Source organism: Capricornis sumatraensis, chromosome 3, assembly GCF_032405125.1.
Source record: "Capricornis sumatraensis isolate serow.1 chromosome 3, serow.2, whole genome shotgun sequence".
NCBI classification, from domain to species: Eukaryota; Metazoa; Chordata; class Mammalia; order Artiodactyla; family Bovidae; genus Capricornis; species Capricornis sumatraensis.
In genome coordinates, this window is record NC_091071.1 from 172,850,920 (window position 1) to 172,870,453 (window position 19,534).

Genomic DNA, 19,534 nt, shown 5'->3' on the forward strand with positions numbered 1-19,534 from the left:
TATCCTAGTTTTTATGAGACCAATCATACACACTCAGGGGTGATCAATGTCAAAATTTAGCATGCTAACATTTAATGTGTGCTGCTTTAGAGATTATTAGAGTGGTTCAGAGTAAGCAGAAGTCAGACTTCTGGGTTCAAAGTCTGATTCTACCTCTTTCTTTTGGTATGACCTTGAGTAAGTCACATAACCCCTCCCTCTGACCATCAGTTTTCTTATCTGTAAATGGGGATAATACCTCACTGGATTATTTGAAGAATTGTATAAAATATTCTATAAAGGTATCTAGGAGTGTTAGGGCTCAAGAAATGATAGCTATTATTTTAAACTGTTAATATATTATCACTGTGCATATATTAAAACCTAAAGTTAATAATAAAGTTAATAAAATTTTGCCAAGAAAATGCACTGGTCATAGCAAACACCCTCATCCAACAACACAAGAGAAGACTCTACACATGGACATCACCAGATGGTCAACACCGAAATCAGATTGATTATATTCTTTGCAGCCAAAGATGGAGAAGCTCTATACAGTCACCAAAAACAAGACCAGGAGCTGACTGTGGCTCAGATCATGAACTCCTTATTGCCAAATTCAGACTGAAATTGAAGAAAGTAGGGAAAACCGCTAGACCATTCAGGTATGACCTAAATCAAATCCCTTATGATTATACAGTGGAAGTGAGAAATAGATTTAAGGGCCTAGATCTGATAGACAGAGTGCCTGATGAACTATGGAGTGAGGTTCGTGACATTGTACAGGAGACAGGGATCAAGACCATTCCCATGGAAAAGAAATGCAAAAAAGCAAAATGGCTGTCTGGGGAGGCCTTACAAATAGCTGTGAAAAGAAGAGAGGCGAAAAGCAAAGGAGAAAAGGAAAGATATAAGCATCTGAATGCAGAGTTCCAAAGAATAGCAAGAAGAGATAAGAAAGCCTTTTTCAGTGATCAATGCAAAGAAATAGAGGGAAAGAACAGAATGGGAAAGACTAGAGATCTCTTCAAGAAAATTAGAGATACCAAGGGAACATTTCATGCAAAGATGGGCTTGAAAAAGGACAGAAATGGTCTGGACCTAACAGAAGCAGAAGATATTAAGAAGAGGTGGCAAGAATACACAGAAGAACTGTACAAAAAAGATCTTCACGACCAAGATAATCATGATGATGTGATCACTAATCTAGAGCCAGACATCTTGGAATGTGAAGTCAAGTGGGCCTTAAGAAAGCATCACTATGAACAAAGCTAGTGGAGGTGATGGAATTACAGTTGAGCTGTTTTAAATCCTGAAAGATGATGCTGTGAAAGTGCTGCACTCAATATGCCAGCAAATTTGGAAAACTCAGCAGTGGCCACAAGACTGGAAAAGATCAGTTTTCATTCCAATCCCAAAGAAAGGCAATGCCAAAGAATGCTCAAACTACCCCACAATTGCACTCATCTCACATGCTAGTAAAGTAATGCTCAAAATTCTCCAAGCCAGGCTTCAGTAATACGTGAAATGTGAAATGCCTGATGTTCAAGCTGGTTTTGGAAAAGACAGAGGAACCAGAGATCAAATTGCCAACATCCACTGGATCATGGAAAAAGCAAGAGAGTTCCAGAAAAACATCTATTTCTGCTTTATTGACTATGCCAAAGCCTTTGGCTGTGTGGATCACAATCAACTGTGGAAAATTCTGAAAGAGATGGGAATACCAGACCATCTAACCTGCCTCTTGAGAAATCTGTATGCAGGTCAGGAAGCAACTGTTAGAACTGGACATGGAACAACAGACTGATTCCAAATAGGAAAAGGAGTACATCAAGGCTGTATATTGTCACCCTGCTTATTTAACTTCTATGCAGAGTACATCATGAGAAACACTAGACTGGAAGAAACACAAGCTGGAATCAAGACTGCCGGGAGAAATATCAATAATCTCAGACATGCAGATGACACCACCCTTATGGCAGAAAGTGAAGAGGAGCTAAAAAGCCTCTTGATGAAAGTGAAAGAGGAGAGTGAAAAAGTTGGCTTAAAGCTCAACATTCAGAAAACGAAGATCATGGCATCTGGTCCCATCACTTCATGGGAAATAGATGGGGAAACAGTGGAAACAGTGTCAGACTTTATTTTTGGGGGCTCCAAAATCACTGCAGATGGTGACTGCAGCCATGAAATGAAAAGACGCTTACTCCTTGGAAGAAAAGTTATGACCAACCTAGATAGTATATTCAAAAGCAGAGACATTACTTTGCCGACTAAGGTGCGTCTAGTCAAGGCTATGGATTTTCCTGTGGTCATGTATGGATGTGAGAGTTGGACTGTGAAGAAGGCTGAGCGCTGAAGAATTGATGCTTTTGAACTGTGGTGTTGGAGAGGACTCTTGAGAGTCCCTTGGACTGCAAGGAGATCCAACCAGTCCATTCTGAAGGAGGTCAACCCTGGGATTTCTTTGGAAGGAATGATGCTAAAGCTGAAGCTCCAGTACTCTGACCACCTCATGCGAAGAGTTGACTCATTGGAAAAGACTCTGATGCTGGGAGGGATTGGGGGCAGGAGGAGAAGGGGACAACAGAGGATGAGATGGCTGGATGGAATCACTGACTCCATGGATGTGAGTCTGAGTGAACTCCAAGAGATGGTGATGGACAGGGAGGCCTGGTGTGCTGCGATTCATGGGGTTGCAAAGAGTCGGACATGACTGTGACTGAACTGAACTGAAAGTTAATAAAAGCCTACTGTAGGCCAGGCAGCATTAACTACTTCTTGTGGTTATCATATTTATTTCTCGTAAGCATCTTAAGAAGAAGGTACTGTTACCAATCTCAGTTTATCGAGGAGAAAATGGATTCAAAAGGTCAAGTGACTCATCCAAAATTAGAACTATTAAGTGGCAGAACCCAGGACTATTAACCTTGAACACAGAAATGGATACTCTTGATCATTGCACTGGCCCTCACCTGAGAATTGCTTGAGCATATGCTGTTAATTAGGAAGGTGATATGTCTTCATTGCTCTTTCTTAGATTCCAGGCCCATGAGATCCTGTCATGAACAGTTATATGAGCAAGTGCACCAGTGAGGCACACCTGGGCAGTGCTCCGTCCACACCTGGGCTGCACCTGCTCTCATCCTGGCTCCACAGGTATGCAGTAAGGAGGCTGGAAAGCATTATTAATAGTGTTGTCTTTGGGTGGTAGGAATGGATTGTTTTTAAAATCTTTTAAACTTCTTATCTTTCCAAAAACTGGACAATATGCACATATCACCATTGTCATAGGAAGGTTTAATTTTTTCTAATCACCCACAATTATAGCACACTAAAGGTCCGTCTAGTCAAGGCTATGGTTTTTCCTGTGGTCATGTATGGATGTGAGAGTTGGACTGTGAAGAAAGCTGAGTGCTGAAGAATTGATGCTTTTGAACTGTGGTGTTGGAGAAGACTCTTGAGAGTCCCTTGGACTGAAAGGAGATCCAACTAGTCCATGCTGAAGGAGATCAGCCCTGGGATTTCTTTGGAGGGAATGATGCTAAAGCTGAAACTCCAGTACTTTGGGCACCTCATGCGAAGAGTTGACTCATTGGAAAAGACTCTGATGCTGGGAGGGATTGGGGGCAGGAGGAGAAGGGAACGACAGAGGATGAGATGGCTGGATGGCATCACGGACTCGATGGACATGAGTCTGAGTGAACTCCAGGAGTTGGTGATGGACAGGGAGGCCTGGTGTGCTGCAGTTCATGGGATTGCAAAGAGTTGGACACGACTGAGCGACTGAACTGAACTGAACATCATTTATTCAATTCTTCATTCATTAGTATTTATAAATGATGTAAATTACTTAGGGAGAAAAAAAGATGAACAAAATAAAACTCAAGTCTGTTTATGAAAGATTAACTCTATGAAAATTTAATTATGTTCCTGCTGTTAATGACTAAAAACAGACAAATACATGAAGCATGGTTTTTAGACAGTGAACAACAGGGACCCCAGTTCTGTAATCCCTGAGAGAAGGAGAACAGGGTGAGCCCCACAACTGCTCCAGCGAATGCTGGAGAGAGTTTCTAGGCCACAGTTCAGGGAGAGGGAAACCCACACAAAGTCCAGCTATCTGAGCTGGGTAGACAGAAGTCAGGATTCAGGGAGAACAAAGAGGCTGGAATTTACAGGTAATGGTCGGGCCTGCACAGAAAAAGTTCAGAAATAGGAAGAGAAATAATGGACACATGCATGCGAAGAACCTAAGACTTGGGAAAGAGCCACCGAAAGCAGCGTAAGGCCCAGAAATTGTACATATGCGTCTCTCTGCTCTTTCATATCTCCTTCCACTTAGGTCGCTACAGAGCACTGAGTAGGGCTCCTGTGCTGTGAAGTAGGGTCTCCTTAGTTATCTGCTTTATGTAACAGTAATTACATGTCAACTCCAATCGCCCAGTTCATCCCATCACCTGAACAATTTCTGGGTCTTTCTTACACAGAACTGGGACTACTTGATGTTCCCACAAGTCAGAATAGAGAGACACTATATTAGATGAGGACTGATTGGGTAGAGTCCATAGAAACATCATGTCTTAGTAGTGGAGCTAAATTATTCTCAGAATAAAAACTGCTCTGGATTCACCATGTGTGAAAATGAAAGTCACTCAGTCGTGTCCGACTCTGCAACCCCATGGACTGCAACACACCAGGCCTCCCTGTCCTTCGCCATCTCCTGGAGCTTGTTCAAACTCATGTCCGTTGAGTCAGTGATGCCATCCAACCACCTCGTACTCTGTCGTCCCCTTTTCCTTCTGCCTTCCTGCCTTCAATCTTTCTCAGCATCAGGGTCTTTTCCAGTGAGGCAGCTCTTTGCATCAGGTGGCCAAAGAAATGGAGCTTCAGCTTCAGCATCAGTCCTTCCAATGAATATTCAGGTCTGATTTCCTTTAGGATGGACTGGTTGGATCTTCTTGCAGTTCAAGGAACTCTCAAGAGTCTTCTCCAACACCACAGTTCAAAAGTATCAATTCTTTGTTGTTCAGCCTTCTTTATGGTCCAACTCTCACATCTATACATGACTCCTGGAAAGACCATAGCTTTGACTATACAGACTTTTGTTGGCAAAGTAATGTCTCTGCTTTTTAATATATTGTCTACGTTTGTTATACCTTGTCTTCCAAAGAGCAAGCATCTTTTAATTTAAAATTAATATGATTTACCAAATGTGTTGGTGAGGATGTCTAGCAACTGTAACAAATTACTGATACATGCAACCACATGGAAGAATCTCAAAAGCATTGTGCTAAGTGAAAAAAGAGACACAAAATGGTATATACTATATAATTACCCATACATGACATCTAGAAAAGGCAACTATTGTGACAGAGAGCAGAGCAGTGGTTGCCAGATGCCAGAGTTGTGGGGTGGGTATTGACTGCAAAGAGACATAGGGAGCTTTTTGGAGAGATGAATATATTTATATTTTAATTTTGGTGGTATTTTACACAATTGTAAACATTCACCAAAACTTAGAATTGCACATGCACTTTGAATTAATGAATTACCATGTATGTGAGTTATATCAATAAGATAAATGTGTGAAATTCAAGCCTTCAGGAGCTCTGTAAACAACATCAGCAAAGAACACTTTACAGAGTTCCTACTACAGGCAGTGCAACGTGGGATTTAGGGTTGTAGAAATTGGTAAGTCTCAGCCTTTATCCACAAGATTCCTGTCTACCCAACAAATACAACAGAACCCAATTAACACAATTAACAAAATCATGAAATGATTTCTACAAATGCTGTATTTTGCTGTTTCAGGTGCTTAGAAGAACATGTAGTCAAGTTTCTCATCAAACAAATGGAACATATCGCAGAACTTTGCTAAGATGGACAACTCCACACAAAAAGAGCAACACTCTAGCAAAAAATATTCCAGAAAGGCTAACAAAGTACAGAAAGGTCTAGTGAACTTTATAACAGAGGTCTTTGGGAGGGGAGGAGCAAGCTCCTGACGTATGTCTATTTCAGTATGTAAGAGCAAATTTTAGGGGAATTTTAAGTGCTGGTTTATATTCGCATGGCTGTTCTTAAGGATATCAAATAGATTGCTTCAGTCATCCCTCCACTGCTTCGAGGGTGATGATTGGAAAGAAACCATGAGAAGAAAGGATGGAGGGGAGAGAAGGAGGAAGAGATCTTACTTTATTTCCTAAAACTTAATCCAAGCCCCCACCATGCTGGGTTGTTGGAAAATTTGACACAAATGACTTGTTTCAAGGTTTCAATCTTTCTCAGTGGAGAGAGGCGATGTGGTCATGGGTCACCCATGCAGATAGGTGGGAGATGCTCTCTCTCAGCCCATGTACTCTTGTGGTTTTGTTAGGATGCACTAATCCTGGACGACACCTGGACTTGGGGAATCATGGCTGAGGCTGCAGATTTTGACATCCTCACTCACTCCACCGCGGTTTCTTTTGGGGGAGGGGGGTTATTACCACCTCCCTGGTGGGCTTCTACAGTCTCTGCCGCTCTCAGACCCAGAGCTGGACCTTTCTTCCTTCCTCCCATCTTTTGATGTATTGCTGTCTCTTTTTCTTGAATACTTTCAAACTGAAGCTTCATGTATATTCAGAAAATAAATCATAATTGTTCAGCCTAATGGTCACAAAGAAAGCACCACTTACGGAGTCACTTCTCAGACCCAGAAACGGACACTCCACAGCATCCCAGAAGCCCTTGTCTGGCCCTTCATGGGCACTGTCCCTCTTCTCTGCAAGTGTCAACACCAGAGCTCACCTGACTCTCCATGTCAGGTTACCTTAACGACTTTATCATTTTAATATCATTAATTACTTTAGTCTGTTTTGAACTTCCTATAAATTGGAATCATACAGTATGAACTCTTTCAGGCTTTTTTCTTCCCTCATGGTACGTTTGACAGATGTAACTTCCTGTTTCATGTTATCAGTAATTAGCTCATTTTCATTGCTGTGAAGTTTTTCTTTGACTGAATGTACCATAATTTGTTTATCCGTTATACTATTGAAGGACATTTGGATTGTTTCCAGTTTTGAGCTATGACTAAAAGCTTTCATGACTATTCTTGTTCTTGTCTTTGGACATACGTGTATATACTCTTTGGGTCTACACCTCGGAGAATTGCTGGGTCATAGAGTGTGCTTATGATCAACCTAGTTGATACTACCAGTTTTCCAAAGTGGATGTGCCAATTTTATTTCTTTGCAAGCGGTGTATGAGAATTCCAGTTGCTCCACATCATCCCCATCATTTTTAGCTGACACTTTTAAACTGTATTGCCCTTTGGTTAGTAAGGTTGAGCACTTTTTCATATGTTGGCTTATCTTTAGGATATTCTCTTTGGAGAAGTGACTGTTCAAGTTTTTTTCTATGGGGTTTTTCTTCTCTTAGGCATTGTTAAAAACATACTAGAAATGCATCCTTATTGGCTATATGTAAATACCTTCCCTGAGTCTGTGACTTTCCTTTACATTCTCTTCCGTTCAGTTCAGTTCAGTCGCTCAGTCGTGTCCAACTCTTTGCGACCCCATGGACTGCAGCATGCCAGGCCTCCCTGACCATCGCCAACTCCCGGAGTTTACTCAAACTCATGTCCATTGAGTCCATGATGCCATCCAACCACCTCATCCTCTGTCGACCCCTTCTCCTCCCACCTTCAATCTTTCCCAGCATCAGGGTCTTTTCAGATGAGTCAGTTCTTCACTTTATGTGGCTAAAATATTGGAGTTTCAGCTTCAGCATCAGTCCTTCCAGTGAATATTCAGGACTGATTTCCTCTAGGATGGACTGGTGGTATGCTAATTAACAGAAGCTCTTGATTTTACTATAGCCCATTTTATTAATATCAGTATTTCCCCTTCTAGTTAGTGTATGAAAGTGAAATTGTTGCTCAGTCATGTCCAACTCTTTGCAATCCCATGGACTATAGCCTGCCAGGCTCCTCTGTCATGGAATTCTCCAGGCAAGAATACTGGAGTGGGTAACCATTCCCTTCTTTAGGAAATCTTCCCAACCCAGGAACTGAACCTGGGTTTCCCTCAATGCAGGCAGATTCTTTACCATCTGAGCCACTAGGGAAGCCCCATAGGTAGTGTATATGTCTGTCCTATTTAAGAAATCTTTGCCTATCTAAAAATAGCTTTTTTCCTAATAGCTGTATTGTTTTACCTTTCATATCTAGACCTATGATTCACTTGGAGTTGTTTGTGTGTAGGATATAAAAATGTCCAAATCTATTGTTTTCAGTATGTATATCTAGTTACCCAGCACCATTGACTGAAAGAGCATTCTTTTTCGGCCACTCTGCACTGCCATCATTGCCCGAAACCTTGTCTATGTATATGCAGGTCTGCCTCTGTATTCCTTAGGTTGTTCAAATACCACCCTTAATTACTGTAACTATATAACAAGCTTTATTTTTTTTCAATCTAGTAGCATAAGTCCTTCCACCGTGTACTATATTCATCTTGGCTACTCTTGGCTGCACTGAATTTCCATATAAACTTCATTATTGATTTCTTTATATATGGCTACACTGGGTCTTGGTCGCTCTGCACGGGCTTTCTCTAGCTGTGGTGAGTGGCGGCTGTTCTTTAGTCGTGGTGTGCGGGCTTCTCATTGTGGCGGCTTCTGGTGGAGCACTGGTTTGGGCTCAGTATTTGCACCAAGTGGGCCTAGTCGCGCCTCGGCTTGCGGGATCTCAGCTCCCAGACCAGGACTGAACCTGTGTCCGCTGCAGTGGCAGGTGCCTCCATATAAATTTTAGAATCAGCACATTAATATCCTAAAAAAGATCCCTATTGTCTTTTTGATTTAGATTGCATTGATTCTGGAAGTCAAGTTAGAGATAATTTACATCTTTATAGCATTGAGTTCTCCAGTCCACGTATATCCTTTCTTTTATTTAAGTCTTGTTAAATTTTTCCCAATAACATTTTATAGTTATCTATGTAGAGGACTTGCATATCTTCTATATATCTCTTCTAAGCATTTGATTTTTATACCATTGTAAATGGTACTATTTTTATTTCATTTTCTATTGCTTGCTGCTGGTATCGAAATAAAATAAATTGATTTTTTTGGTATACTGACCTTGCCAAATTCAGTTATTATGTTTAATACATTACCTACAGATTCTTTTGAAATTTCTCCCTATATAATTTTATCATCTATGAATAAAGACAGCTTTATTTCCTTCTTTTCTCATCTTATACATTTTTATTTGTTTTTCTCAACCTCTGCACTGGTTAGAGTCCTTCAGGAAAATGTTGGACAGAAGCAGTCAGCCTGGTTTCATGCTCTATCTCAAGAGAAATCTTTCAGAATTATGTTTGCTATAGGCTTTTGTCATTGATACCCTTTATCAGATTAAGGAAATTTGCTTCTTTTCCTAGTTTGCTAGGGTTTTCTTTTAATCATTGAACACTGAGTTTTATAAAACGCTTTCTTCATCTACTAAACAGACACTTTACCGCATAAAGGATACACAAATAGCAATTAGCATATGAAGAGATGCTCAGCATCATTAGCCAATAAGCATATGCAAATGGAGAATCCCATGGATGGAGGAGCCTAGTAGGTTACAGTCCACAGGGTCACAAAGAGTCGGACACGACTGAGTGACTTCACCTTCAAGATGCCTTTACACACCTAATGGAATGGCTGGAATTTGAAAGAGTGCCCATTGTCCCTGAGGAGGTGAAGGAACAGCAGTTCTTATATACTAATAGTGGAGATGTAAAAAAGTGCAACAAATTTAGAAAAGAGTTTGGCAGTTTTTTAAAAAGTTAAAGTTATGAAAGTGTGTTGGTTGCTCAGTTGTGCCCGACTCTTTGCAACCCCATGGACTGTAGCCTGCCAGGCTCCTCTGTCCATGGGATTCCTCAGGCAAGAATACTGGAGTGGGTTGCCATTCCCTTCTCCAGGGGATCTTCCCAACCCAGGGATCAAACCAGGGTCTCCTGCACTGCCCGCGGACTCTTCACCGTCTGAGCCACAAGGAAGCCCTTCCCCCCCAAAAATGTATAATCATCCAGACCAAAAAAAGTACATATTATGTGATTCCATTCTGCATCTGTGGAGATGATCATATAGTCTTTCTTTTCTAGTTTGTTGATATGGTGAATTACATTGATTTCCAAATGTCAATCTATCAAATGAGGGATGAACCTCATTTGATCATGGCGCATCATCTTTTTTTGTATACTGTTGAGTTTAATTTGCTAACCTTTTAATAAGAATTTCTGCATGTATATTTATGAGAGTTAACGATCTATAATGATTCCCCCTCACCTCCTGTAGTAACTCTGTCTCGTTTTGGTATCGGGGTAATAAGTGGCCTCATTGAATGATTTGGGAAAGACTTTTTCTGTTCAGTTTTCTAGAATAGATTGTACAGAATTGATAGGTGAAGTGTTCTGTGAATGTCAGTTTGGTCAAGTTAGGTAATAGTATTGTCAAGTCTCTATATCTTTATTGATCTTCGACCTATTTGTTTAAATTATCGAGGGAGGGATTTTGAAATCTCTGGCAAGTATTGTGGATTTTCTATTTCTTCATGCAGTTCTATCATTTTTTTATTTCTTATATTTTGAATTTCTTGTTATTGAGTATATCAGAGTCTAGAATTGTTGTATTCTTTTTCAGAATTGAATGCTTTATCATTATGAAATTACTGTGCCCTCTTTATTGCAGGTAATATTTTTTGCTCTGAAATCTGTTTTGTCTGACATTAATATCTAGTGTTGTTTTGATAGGATAGTGTATCTTTTCCTCATACTTTTACTTTTAACCTAATCCTGGGTTTGTATCAATATTTAGAGTCTGTTTCTTGCAGACACCATGTAGTTAGGTCTTCCTTTTTTATCCATCGCAACCATTTCTGTCTTTTAACTGGGATGTTTAGACTTTAAATTTAATGTGATTATTGGTGTGTGAACTTAATCCTACCATCTGTTAGCTTTCTATTTGTCTCATCTGCTCTTTTTTATAATTTTTTTAAAAGATTTTGGTTGCGCTGGGTCTTTGTTGTGGCATGTGGGCTTTCTCTGGATGTCATGAGGGGGCTTCTCTAGCTACAGAACACAGGCTCTGGAGCACTCAGGCTCAGAAGGTGGAGTAGACAGGCTTAGTTGCCCCGGAGCATGAGGGAATATTAGTTCCCTAACCAGCGATCCCCATATCTCCTGCATTGGAAGGCTGATTCCTAACCTCCGGATCACCAGGGAAGTCTCAGCCGCATCTGTTCTTTATTTACATTTTCTGGATGTTTCTGTATTGAATATTTTGTTTGTTTGTTTCTATTTCTTTCCTTTGTTGGCGTTTTAGGAATAACTCTGCAGTGTCTTCATAGTGTTGGTTTGGAGCAAGGATTGAAAACTTTGGCCACTTGGGCCTGATTGCACACGCTGCCTGTTTCTATAAGTAAAATTTTATTGGAACATAGTTAAGCCTGTTTGTTTATATGCTGTCTGTGGCTCTTTCGCTCTAGAATGGCAGAGTTGAATGGCTGCGACGGAGACTATACAGCCTGCAAAGCCTTAAATATTTACTATCTGGCCCTTATAGAAAACGTTTACTGATCTGTACTATAGAGTTTCTAACATACATCTTTAATTTTATCAAATTCTACCATCAAGTGATATTATTACACTTCATGTACAGCAGAAGAACCTTACAACAGTATGTTTTTAGCTTTTCCTTCCTTGCCTTTGAGCTGTTGTTGTCAAACTTCTGCATACATTATAAATGCCACATTAGTGTTATTTTTGCTTTAAATAGTCAATCAGTTTAGAAATGATTCAAATATTATATTTACATCTAAATGTATCCATTTACCTACATATATACTATTTCCAGCACTCCTCATTCCTTTATAGAGCTCCAGATTTCTGGCTGGTATCAGTTTTCATTTGCCTGAAGGACTCCTTTCATTTCTTATAGTCCCAGTTTGCTGGTGATTGATTGCTTCAGGTTTTGGGTGTCTTCAACAATCTTTATTTTGCATTCATCTTTAAGAGATATTTTTACTGGGCTCAGGATTCTGGAGTGACAGTTTTTCCCCTCTGGTATTTTACAAAAGTTGTTTCTGACAGTAAATGTATTTGTTCCTTTGTGTATAATGTGTCTTTTTTTTTCTTCTGCCTGAGTTTAAGGTTTTCTGCTTCTTTTAAAAAGAAATTTGATTATCATGTGCCTTGGTATAGTTTAATTCTTATTTCGTGTGCTTGAGGGTCACTGACTTTCCTGGGTCTGTGGGTTTATTTATATCAAATTTGGAAAATTCCAGCCACTTTTTTCTTGAAATATTTTTTTCTAGTTCCTCTCTCCCACCTTGCTTCTTTGGAGAGCCCAGGTACCTGTATATTATGTCAAGTTCCTTGACATTTCCACATAGCTCACTGATACTCTGTATTTTTTTTTTTTTTTGGTCCTTTTTCTCTCTGTGTTTTGTTTTGGATAGTTTCTATTTCAACATCTTCAAGTTCACTCATCTGTTTTTCTGCAGTATCTAGTCTGCTGTTAATCTTATCTTGGTTTTGGCGTAGCTGCTAACTCATGTCTGACTCTTTCGACTCCATGGATTGTAGCCCACCAGGGTCCTCTGTCCATGGGATTCCCAGGCAAGAATACTGGAGTGGGTTGCCATTTCCTTCTCCAGGGGGTCTTCCCGACCCAGGGATCGAACCCAGCTCTCTTGCATCGGCAGGTGGATTCTGTACTGACTGAACTGCCAGGGAAGCCGTTTATCTAGTGTATTTTTAATCTCAGACTTTTTAGTTTTCACCCTCAGGAGCTTGATTTGGATCTTCTTTATATCTTCCATGTACCTTCTTAATGTGTTCAATCTTTTTTCTAGCTTCTTGAACATATCAAATACAATTATTATTGTAATAATGTTTTATTAATAATGTAATAATGTTCTTGTATTCCATCATTTCTGAGTTGGATTTAATCACGTGTTTATTTTTTCCTCATTGTGAATTGCATTTTTTTCCTTCTTTGCATGCCCATCATTTTTTTTTTAGTCAAATGCTGAATAGTTTTACCTGTTGAGTACTGTATGTTTTAGTAGTCCTATAAATTGTTATGCTGTGTTCTGGGATGCACTTAAATTACTTGGAAACAGTTTGACCTTTTACTAGTCTTGCTTTTAAGTTTTGCTAGCTGGAACCAGAGCAACACTTAGTCTAAAGGTAATTTTGCCCTGGGCTTCCCAGCTGGTACAGTGGTAAAGAAGCCATCTGCCAATGCAGGAGAAACGCAAGAGACAAGGGTTTGATCCCTGGGTTAGGAAGATTCCCCTGGAGAAGGCATACTCCAGTATTCTTGCCTGGAAAATTCCATGGGCAGAGGAGCCTGGCGGGCTACACAGTCCATGGGGTCACACAGCGTCCAGCGTGACTGGGCGCACAGCACACAGTTCTGCCCTGTCTCTGAGGCAAAACCCTTCTGCGTATTTCCCTCTGTTGCGCGAATTATGAAGTTTTCCACTCTGACTTGTGGGGACGGGAGTGGCTGCTGTTCCCACTGTTCAGGCCTCACTGTCCCACTCTGATGTTTGTCAGCTGAGTCTTTCCCCAGCCTTGTGGAGCTTTCTCGCATGCCTGTGCTGATCGACTCTCAGGAAACTGCTCGAGGGGAGCCCAGTGCAGGCCTCCAGAACCCTTCCTCTGTGCAGCTGTCTTTTCTCTGCGCCATCCGTGGGGGGTGGGAGGGAGAAAAAGGGGGAGTTTATCTATCACTGACACCTCACAATCCAGACAGATAAAAACTTGTTTTCTATAAATGGTCCTCTTCTGCTTTTTCACCCCAAGTCTGCCCAAAGCAGACACTTAAACTTACATTTGTCTTGCATTGTGTGCTGAAGAGTGGCCGGGAGCCCCATTCTGAGATTTATCAGCCTCTCTGTATTTTTATGGTGCGTTGCTCACCTGCGACTGGGCTGAGGAAGAGTGAGGGCTCTCTGTTCCCCAGCCTGGCTTCTCTTCAAGGCTGCCCCAGATGGTTTTGTGTCCCCTTCCTCCTTGGCAAGAATGCCTTTCCTGTCAGATCCTTCCCCTTCTCTGGGACAAAATGCTTTGGGTGTGAGACGAACATTAGTGTAAGAGCTTGGGCATTCGGGGGGGGGGGGGGGGGGGCACCAAAAAATTACCAAGAGGGTTTTTAAAAAGATCCAGTTTCACGTTTCTCTCTTGTCCAAAGGCAGGCTTCTCTTTTACTCCACTTAGAATAAAATGTTAACATGTCGCTGTGTTTTGTGCACGTGTCGGTCATTCTTTGTTTTGAGCTCATTTTTATTCTGTTTTTATCCTTCAGGTTTTACTGCTGCGTATCCAACACAATACTCCATTCCTTATAAATATCAGCCTTTGATAATCCCAGAATCAGAAAAGAAGGGATTTAATAGTCAAGCCAAGAGATTTTACCACAAACAGGTAACGAAATGAACGGCCTTGTCTTCCTTTTAGTCTGGATTTTAGTGAGTCTGTCCCCATGACCAGTAGAGGGCAGTGTCAGCCAAGGAGCCGCAGCGCCCTCTACGCCGGTGTGCTCCGACCGGATTGTTAAGAATCAGCTGAAAGGAAACGAAGTCCAGCGGGAAACAACGAGATTTTACTTCATATGCCAGAGATTTTTGTATTTTTCATTTTCATAATAATTTTTAAAAATACATTTCTTCTTAAATTTTTTTTTTTTTGGTTTCTTGGGCCATACTGAAACCAAAAAAATTGTAACAGAAAATGTATTTTTTAAATTATTATGAAAATGAAAAATACAAAAATCTCTGGTATATGAAGTAAAAAGTAAAAAATCCTTTCCTCCCTCTCTCCTCAGCCTTATTCAAAACTTGACAGGGACTAACAAGACTTTCTTCAAATAATAAACGAGCTGTGTAGCTCAGGCGGCGAAAAACCTGCCTGCAATTCAGGAACCCTGAGTTTGATCCCAGGGCCGGGAAGATCCCCTGGAGGGAATAGCTACCCACTCCAGTATTCTTGTCCAAAGAGCCCCATGGACAGACCATGGGGTCGCAAAGAGTTGGACACAACTAAGCAACTCACACACACACACACACACACACACACACACAATAAATGTACAATTACCTTTGTGGTGGTACATCCACTCTTTTTCTTAAGCTTCAGCAGTGTGTTATATAATGTTTCTGCATTTCCCCCAGTCTCACCTTCTTCCCCAAATATCTGTGTCTCTTATCCTCTCTGATCTGGAAGATTCTGTTTGGCTCCTGGGGCAGGTGTTCCCCTGGTAACTTGAAATTTCACCCGCTGAAGGCTCAGGTCTGACGTTCTCTCCTCTCACCAGCAGGGGGCGGAAGCAACTCACAGACGCCAGAGCCTTTAAAAATCGTTCCCTTGTTCTCCTAACTAGGACCTTCAGAATAGCATTCTTTTGGAGGAGTCGTCATGTCAGTTACCTTTCGCTGCATTCTAAAAATGTTTTTCATCCTACCCCCGCGGCCACGGTGGCGAGAGGGAACAGGGAGGTCTGGGTCCTGAACTCGGATGAGTCCTTTGCAAGCCACATGCCCTTTGGCCTGTTTAAGCAAGAGCGCTCGCTAGAGAATGTTAAAGTTCCTTCTACCTCTGCTATTTTAGGATTCCAAGAGAGCAAATAATATAGCGTGTGTACACACACACACACACACACACGCATTTTTAATTACTTGTAGGTTTTCTCCAAAGGTGATAAATAAGCTATTTGTTTACTCAAGAGATTTCTCCCTTCTCTCTTATGTTTTAACTGTCCCTTTGTCTCTCTCCCTTTTGGTCTGATCCATTTACTGAGCATATACTGTCCATCTCTCTGATATCTGCAGCCTGACCTCCAAGAGGGAGGGGACATAGGTATACCCATGGCTGATTCATGTTGACGTTTGGCAGAAAGCAACACAATTCTGTAAAGCAATTATCCTTCAATTAAAAAAAAAAAGCAGCCACCATTTACCGATCCCTTCTTTTATGAAATCAGTTTTAGACCGTATTTCTAATCCTGAGAACAGTGCTAAAAGGAAGGGTTTATACTTTTAACAGAAGAGAAAACCGGGGCTTAGGGAAGTTAAATGATCCACCCAAGGTCTCACAATGCAGGATTTGGCACATAAGAGCCCTCACATGGATATCTGCTGAATCAATGTTGAAAGAATTAGACCTCAAACCCAGGCTCAACTCACTCCAAAACCTCACGCTCTGTCTAACATGGCACCACACCTCCCTCTGTGGCCTGCAGAGTCATCAAGTCCATCTATGACAGCGAGCCAGTGCAGTTTTGAAAAGGCCTCCCCCGGACAGACCAAGCTCGAAACAGGGGAATGTGTCACGTGTGAGGCCCCGTTCCAGATGATCACGGTGTGAAGACTCAAATCCAGAGACATGAATGGTCTGGTTTTTAAAGTCTGCATTTTCAACTACGATTGAAAAAGTAGAAATTTCTACTTTCTACTTGGTAGAAATTGTTCTCCTGAAGGAATCAAGGTGCCAGCCAGCCAAAGCTATAGGCAGCATCTGATATAGAGAGAAATAGCTCAGAAACTTGATTCAGACTTTTTAAACGTGGTCGTGTTGGTTCGACAACGTGAAAATGTTCATCTAAGCATTTGAAAGCATTTTGTAAATAAGTATGGAACTTTATGAAAAGGGCATGGGATCCATAAACCAGGTCCCCGGAATTCTGTTATTAGCTGCATGGCTTTAGACTACTCCCTTGACTTTTTGTGGGCTTCAGTTTCCTCATCTGAAATATACCATTCAGGTTATTATAATAATTTAGGTTCTTTAAGCTGTAAAAACAGGAAAAAAAAAAAAAAAAACCTTAATCCACACTCACAATTCTCATTCTTCCTGAAGAAACTTGAGCATTGAGAAGCTAAGAATCCTGTTTAACATCACCCAATAATTTAGTGAGGCAATACAAATTAAAAGCAGATTTTAAAACTCCAGTGTCTCACCACCCTTCTTATAACATTAACTGTACACACCCTGGGCCTGATCTCATAACTTGGTTGTGTCCTCACATCAGGCCTGTGACCCATTTAGCACAACTTTAACGTGGAGAATGAGTACCCTCTGAAATGTGCACTTACCTTAATCAGACTTCTGCAGAGACACCTCAGGGTTCCACAGCCCAACTCGCCTTCCCCGTAAGAATCTGACTGCTGGGTACAAGGAATCCTTCCTGAGCTCGGTGTCTGGACTGGCAATTTCGGCTGCTAGGAGTGAAGTCTGCTTCCCCAAACATTTTACAATTATTTACAGACTCTGCATGCATGAAGAGACATGCCTAATCTAAGACCGAGCCTAGCCCAGAAACCCAAAGGACGCTTTCCTCCCCTGCCTCCCCAATTCTGTCCCACTGTCACCGTGGACTGTGGTCACTATTTCCCAAGCTGGCTAACACTAAGGTTACCCACTGAAAGTCTTGGCATCTCCATTTCCTCATCGCGAAAATAAGGATGCTATATTAATCATAGGTAGGCCCTTGCCAGGGATTCCTATTCCATAATCCTAAACTTGATTGATCCCTTCCAGGCACAGATGAATGGGTACTGGTATTATACAGACACCCCTTTTCGGGTAAGGTCTGTGTGTCCTACCAGTAGCCATGATTTTAAAATATATGTTAATTTCAGACAGAGCCTGACGGCAAATCCACCCTCCTCGTGCTAAGCAGAACAGTGTTTAGTTGTGATGAAATTGTGAAAAGTTAGCACTGTTCCCTTATTACCTTGATCAGGCACCAGACCAGGGATATTTCACAGATTTTTCAGTGAAAGGAAGATTTTTCAGTGAAAGTCAGAGATTTTTCAGTGAAAGTCAGAGATTTTTCAGTGAAAGGAAGTGCAGTCTGCAGAGACCACCTTGTTCAGGGGGACAAGCCCTCCTACACATGCCCTCTGTTGCATGCTTGAAGCTGCAGTGAGCTCTGCCTGACCTTCCTGCTCTGGAAGCCTCTCCTCCGCATCAGTCACCAGCACCCCTTCCTCAGGGGTCTGCAGGGCATACGGGTGGGAAGTGCAAACCCGTGGCCGCACAGACAGCACACCAGGCTCCCCTTGAAGATATGGCATTTCTGACCTCATTTAATCACCATAATCACCATGAGCTAAGTCCTACTGTTACCCCCACTTTTCAGATAATGAACCCCGAGATGTAAAGAGGGTAAAGTAACTTGCATAGCCAAGGTCAGGCGGAGTGAGGACCACCCAGGCGGCAGGTCCTAGCTCCCAGACTGTTTCCCAGCATCTTTGCAGGGGCAGGGTGGGGGGGATGGGAGGGGGAGCAGGAGGCATGGAGAACGCACCCCCTCCCCTGAACGCCCCCCACCACCTTCAGCTTGGTGGGGCAGTAATGGATGTGCACATCTGATCAGTGTCCTTTCCAGACCCCAGAGCCCCTCAAAAGTCAGTCGAATGAGTGACCCCATCTCAAGTCCAGGCCTTTGTCATCGAGTCAGAGTAACTCACGCCATCCACCTTACACTGTTTTGCCACGTCGCCTCTGTTCTGTTCCTAGAACATACATACAGGCTGCCAGTCGGTCGTGCCTGTATCCTGGCTCCTTAGCCGAGCCCTGGCCCTCAGCAGGCTTGAGCGTGTGCTTGCTGAATTGACTTTTTGCCCACATTCCACTCGGGATTTCCAGGGACTGCTAATGAGCTGCCACCAGATTCAATAAGGAGGCATGCATGCTCAGTTGCTCAGTCATGTCCGACTCTTTGCCACCCCACAGACTGTAGCCCACCAGGCCCCTCTGTCCATGAACTCTCCAGGCAAGAATACTGATGTGGGTTGCCATTTCCTGCTCCAGGGGATTTTCCTGACCCAGGGATCAAAACTGTGTGTCTTGTGTCTCCTGTGTTGGCAGGCAGGCTCTTTTAGTGCTGCACTACCTGGGAAGCCCTAACAAAGAGGAGGGCTCTGCAAGAGAGGGCCATGCTTAGAGATGAGGCCCATGTAATCTGACGCTTTGAAAATGCAGGTTTGGCTTCTCTTGTCTGTGTTTACAACCCAGCCAGGCCAGTGATGGGCAAAGAACTTTGATGGCGGACATTAGTGTATGGAGTTGGGAGGTGGTGGGGAGGAAGGGGAAGAAAGCAGAAAAGAAGAAGGGTGTCTTACAAGGGGGCACATCTCAGAACTGTAGACAGTTTGAACAAGAAGGGCTTCAGTGACCCCTGAATCTCTGGGCACAGCAGAGGGGCCCCATCTGTGACAGCATCCCATGCTGACGCCCTTTGGTGGAGCAGGTAAAAAGGAGTTGCTGCTGCTTTTCTTTTTTTTAATGATTTTCTCACATTAATTTTTATTGGCGTATAGTTGCTTTCCAGCATTGTGTTTCTGCTGTACAGCAAAGTGAATCAGCTATGTGTATACATATATCCCCCTTTGTGTGGATTTCCTTCCCACTGAGGTCGCCCTGCGCGCTGAGCAGAGTTCCCTGTGCTGTGCAGGGGGTTCTCGTTAGTTATCTATTCTGCACATAGTATCAGTAGTGTATAAACGTCA

General features: G+C 42.1%; 1 protein-coding gene across 1 annotated transcript in view; it reads left to right on the forward strand.

The window, feature by feature from the left end:
- Window positions 1–5,858: 5,858 nt before the first annotated feature.
- STPG1 (sperm tail PG-rich repeat containing 1) overlaps window positions 5,859–19,534 on the forward strand; it is a 51,602-nt gene continuing 37,926 nt past the window's right edge. Inside the window, exons 1-2 of the mRNA XM_068969461.1 lie at window positions 5,859–5,931; window positions 14,329–14,447. Of these exons, the coding sequence (XP_068825562.1) occupies window positions 5,859–5,931; window positions 14,329–14,447 (192 nt within the window). The remainder of the gene's footprint in view (window positions 5,932–14,328; window positions 14,448–19,534) is intronic.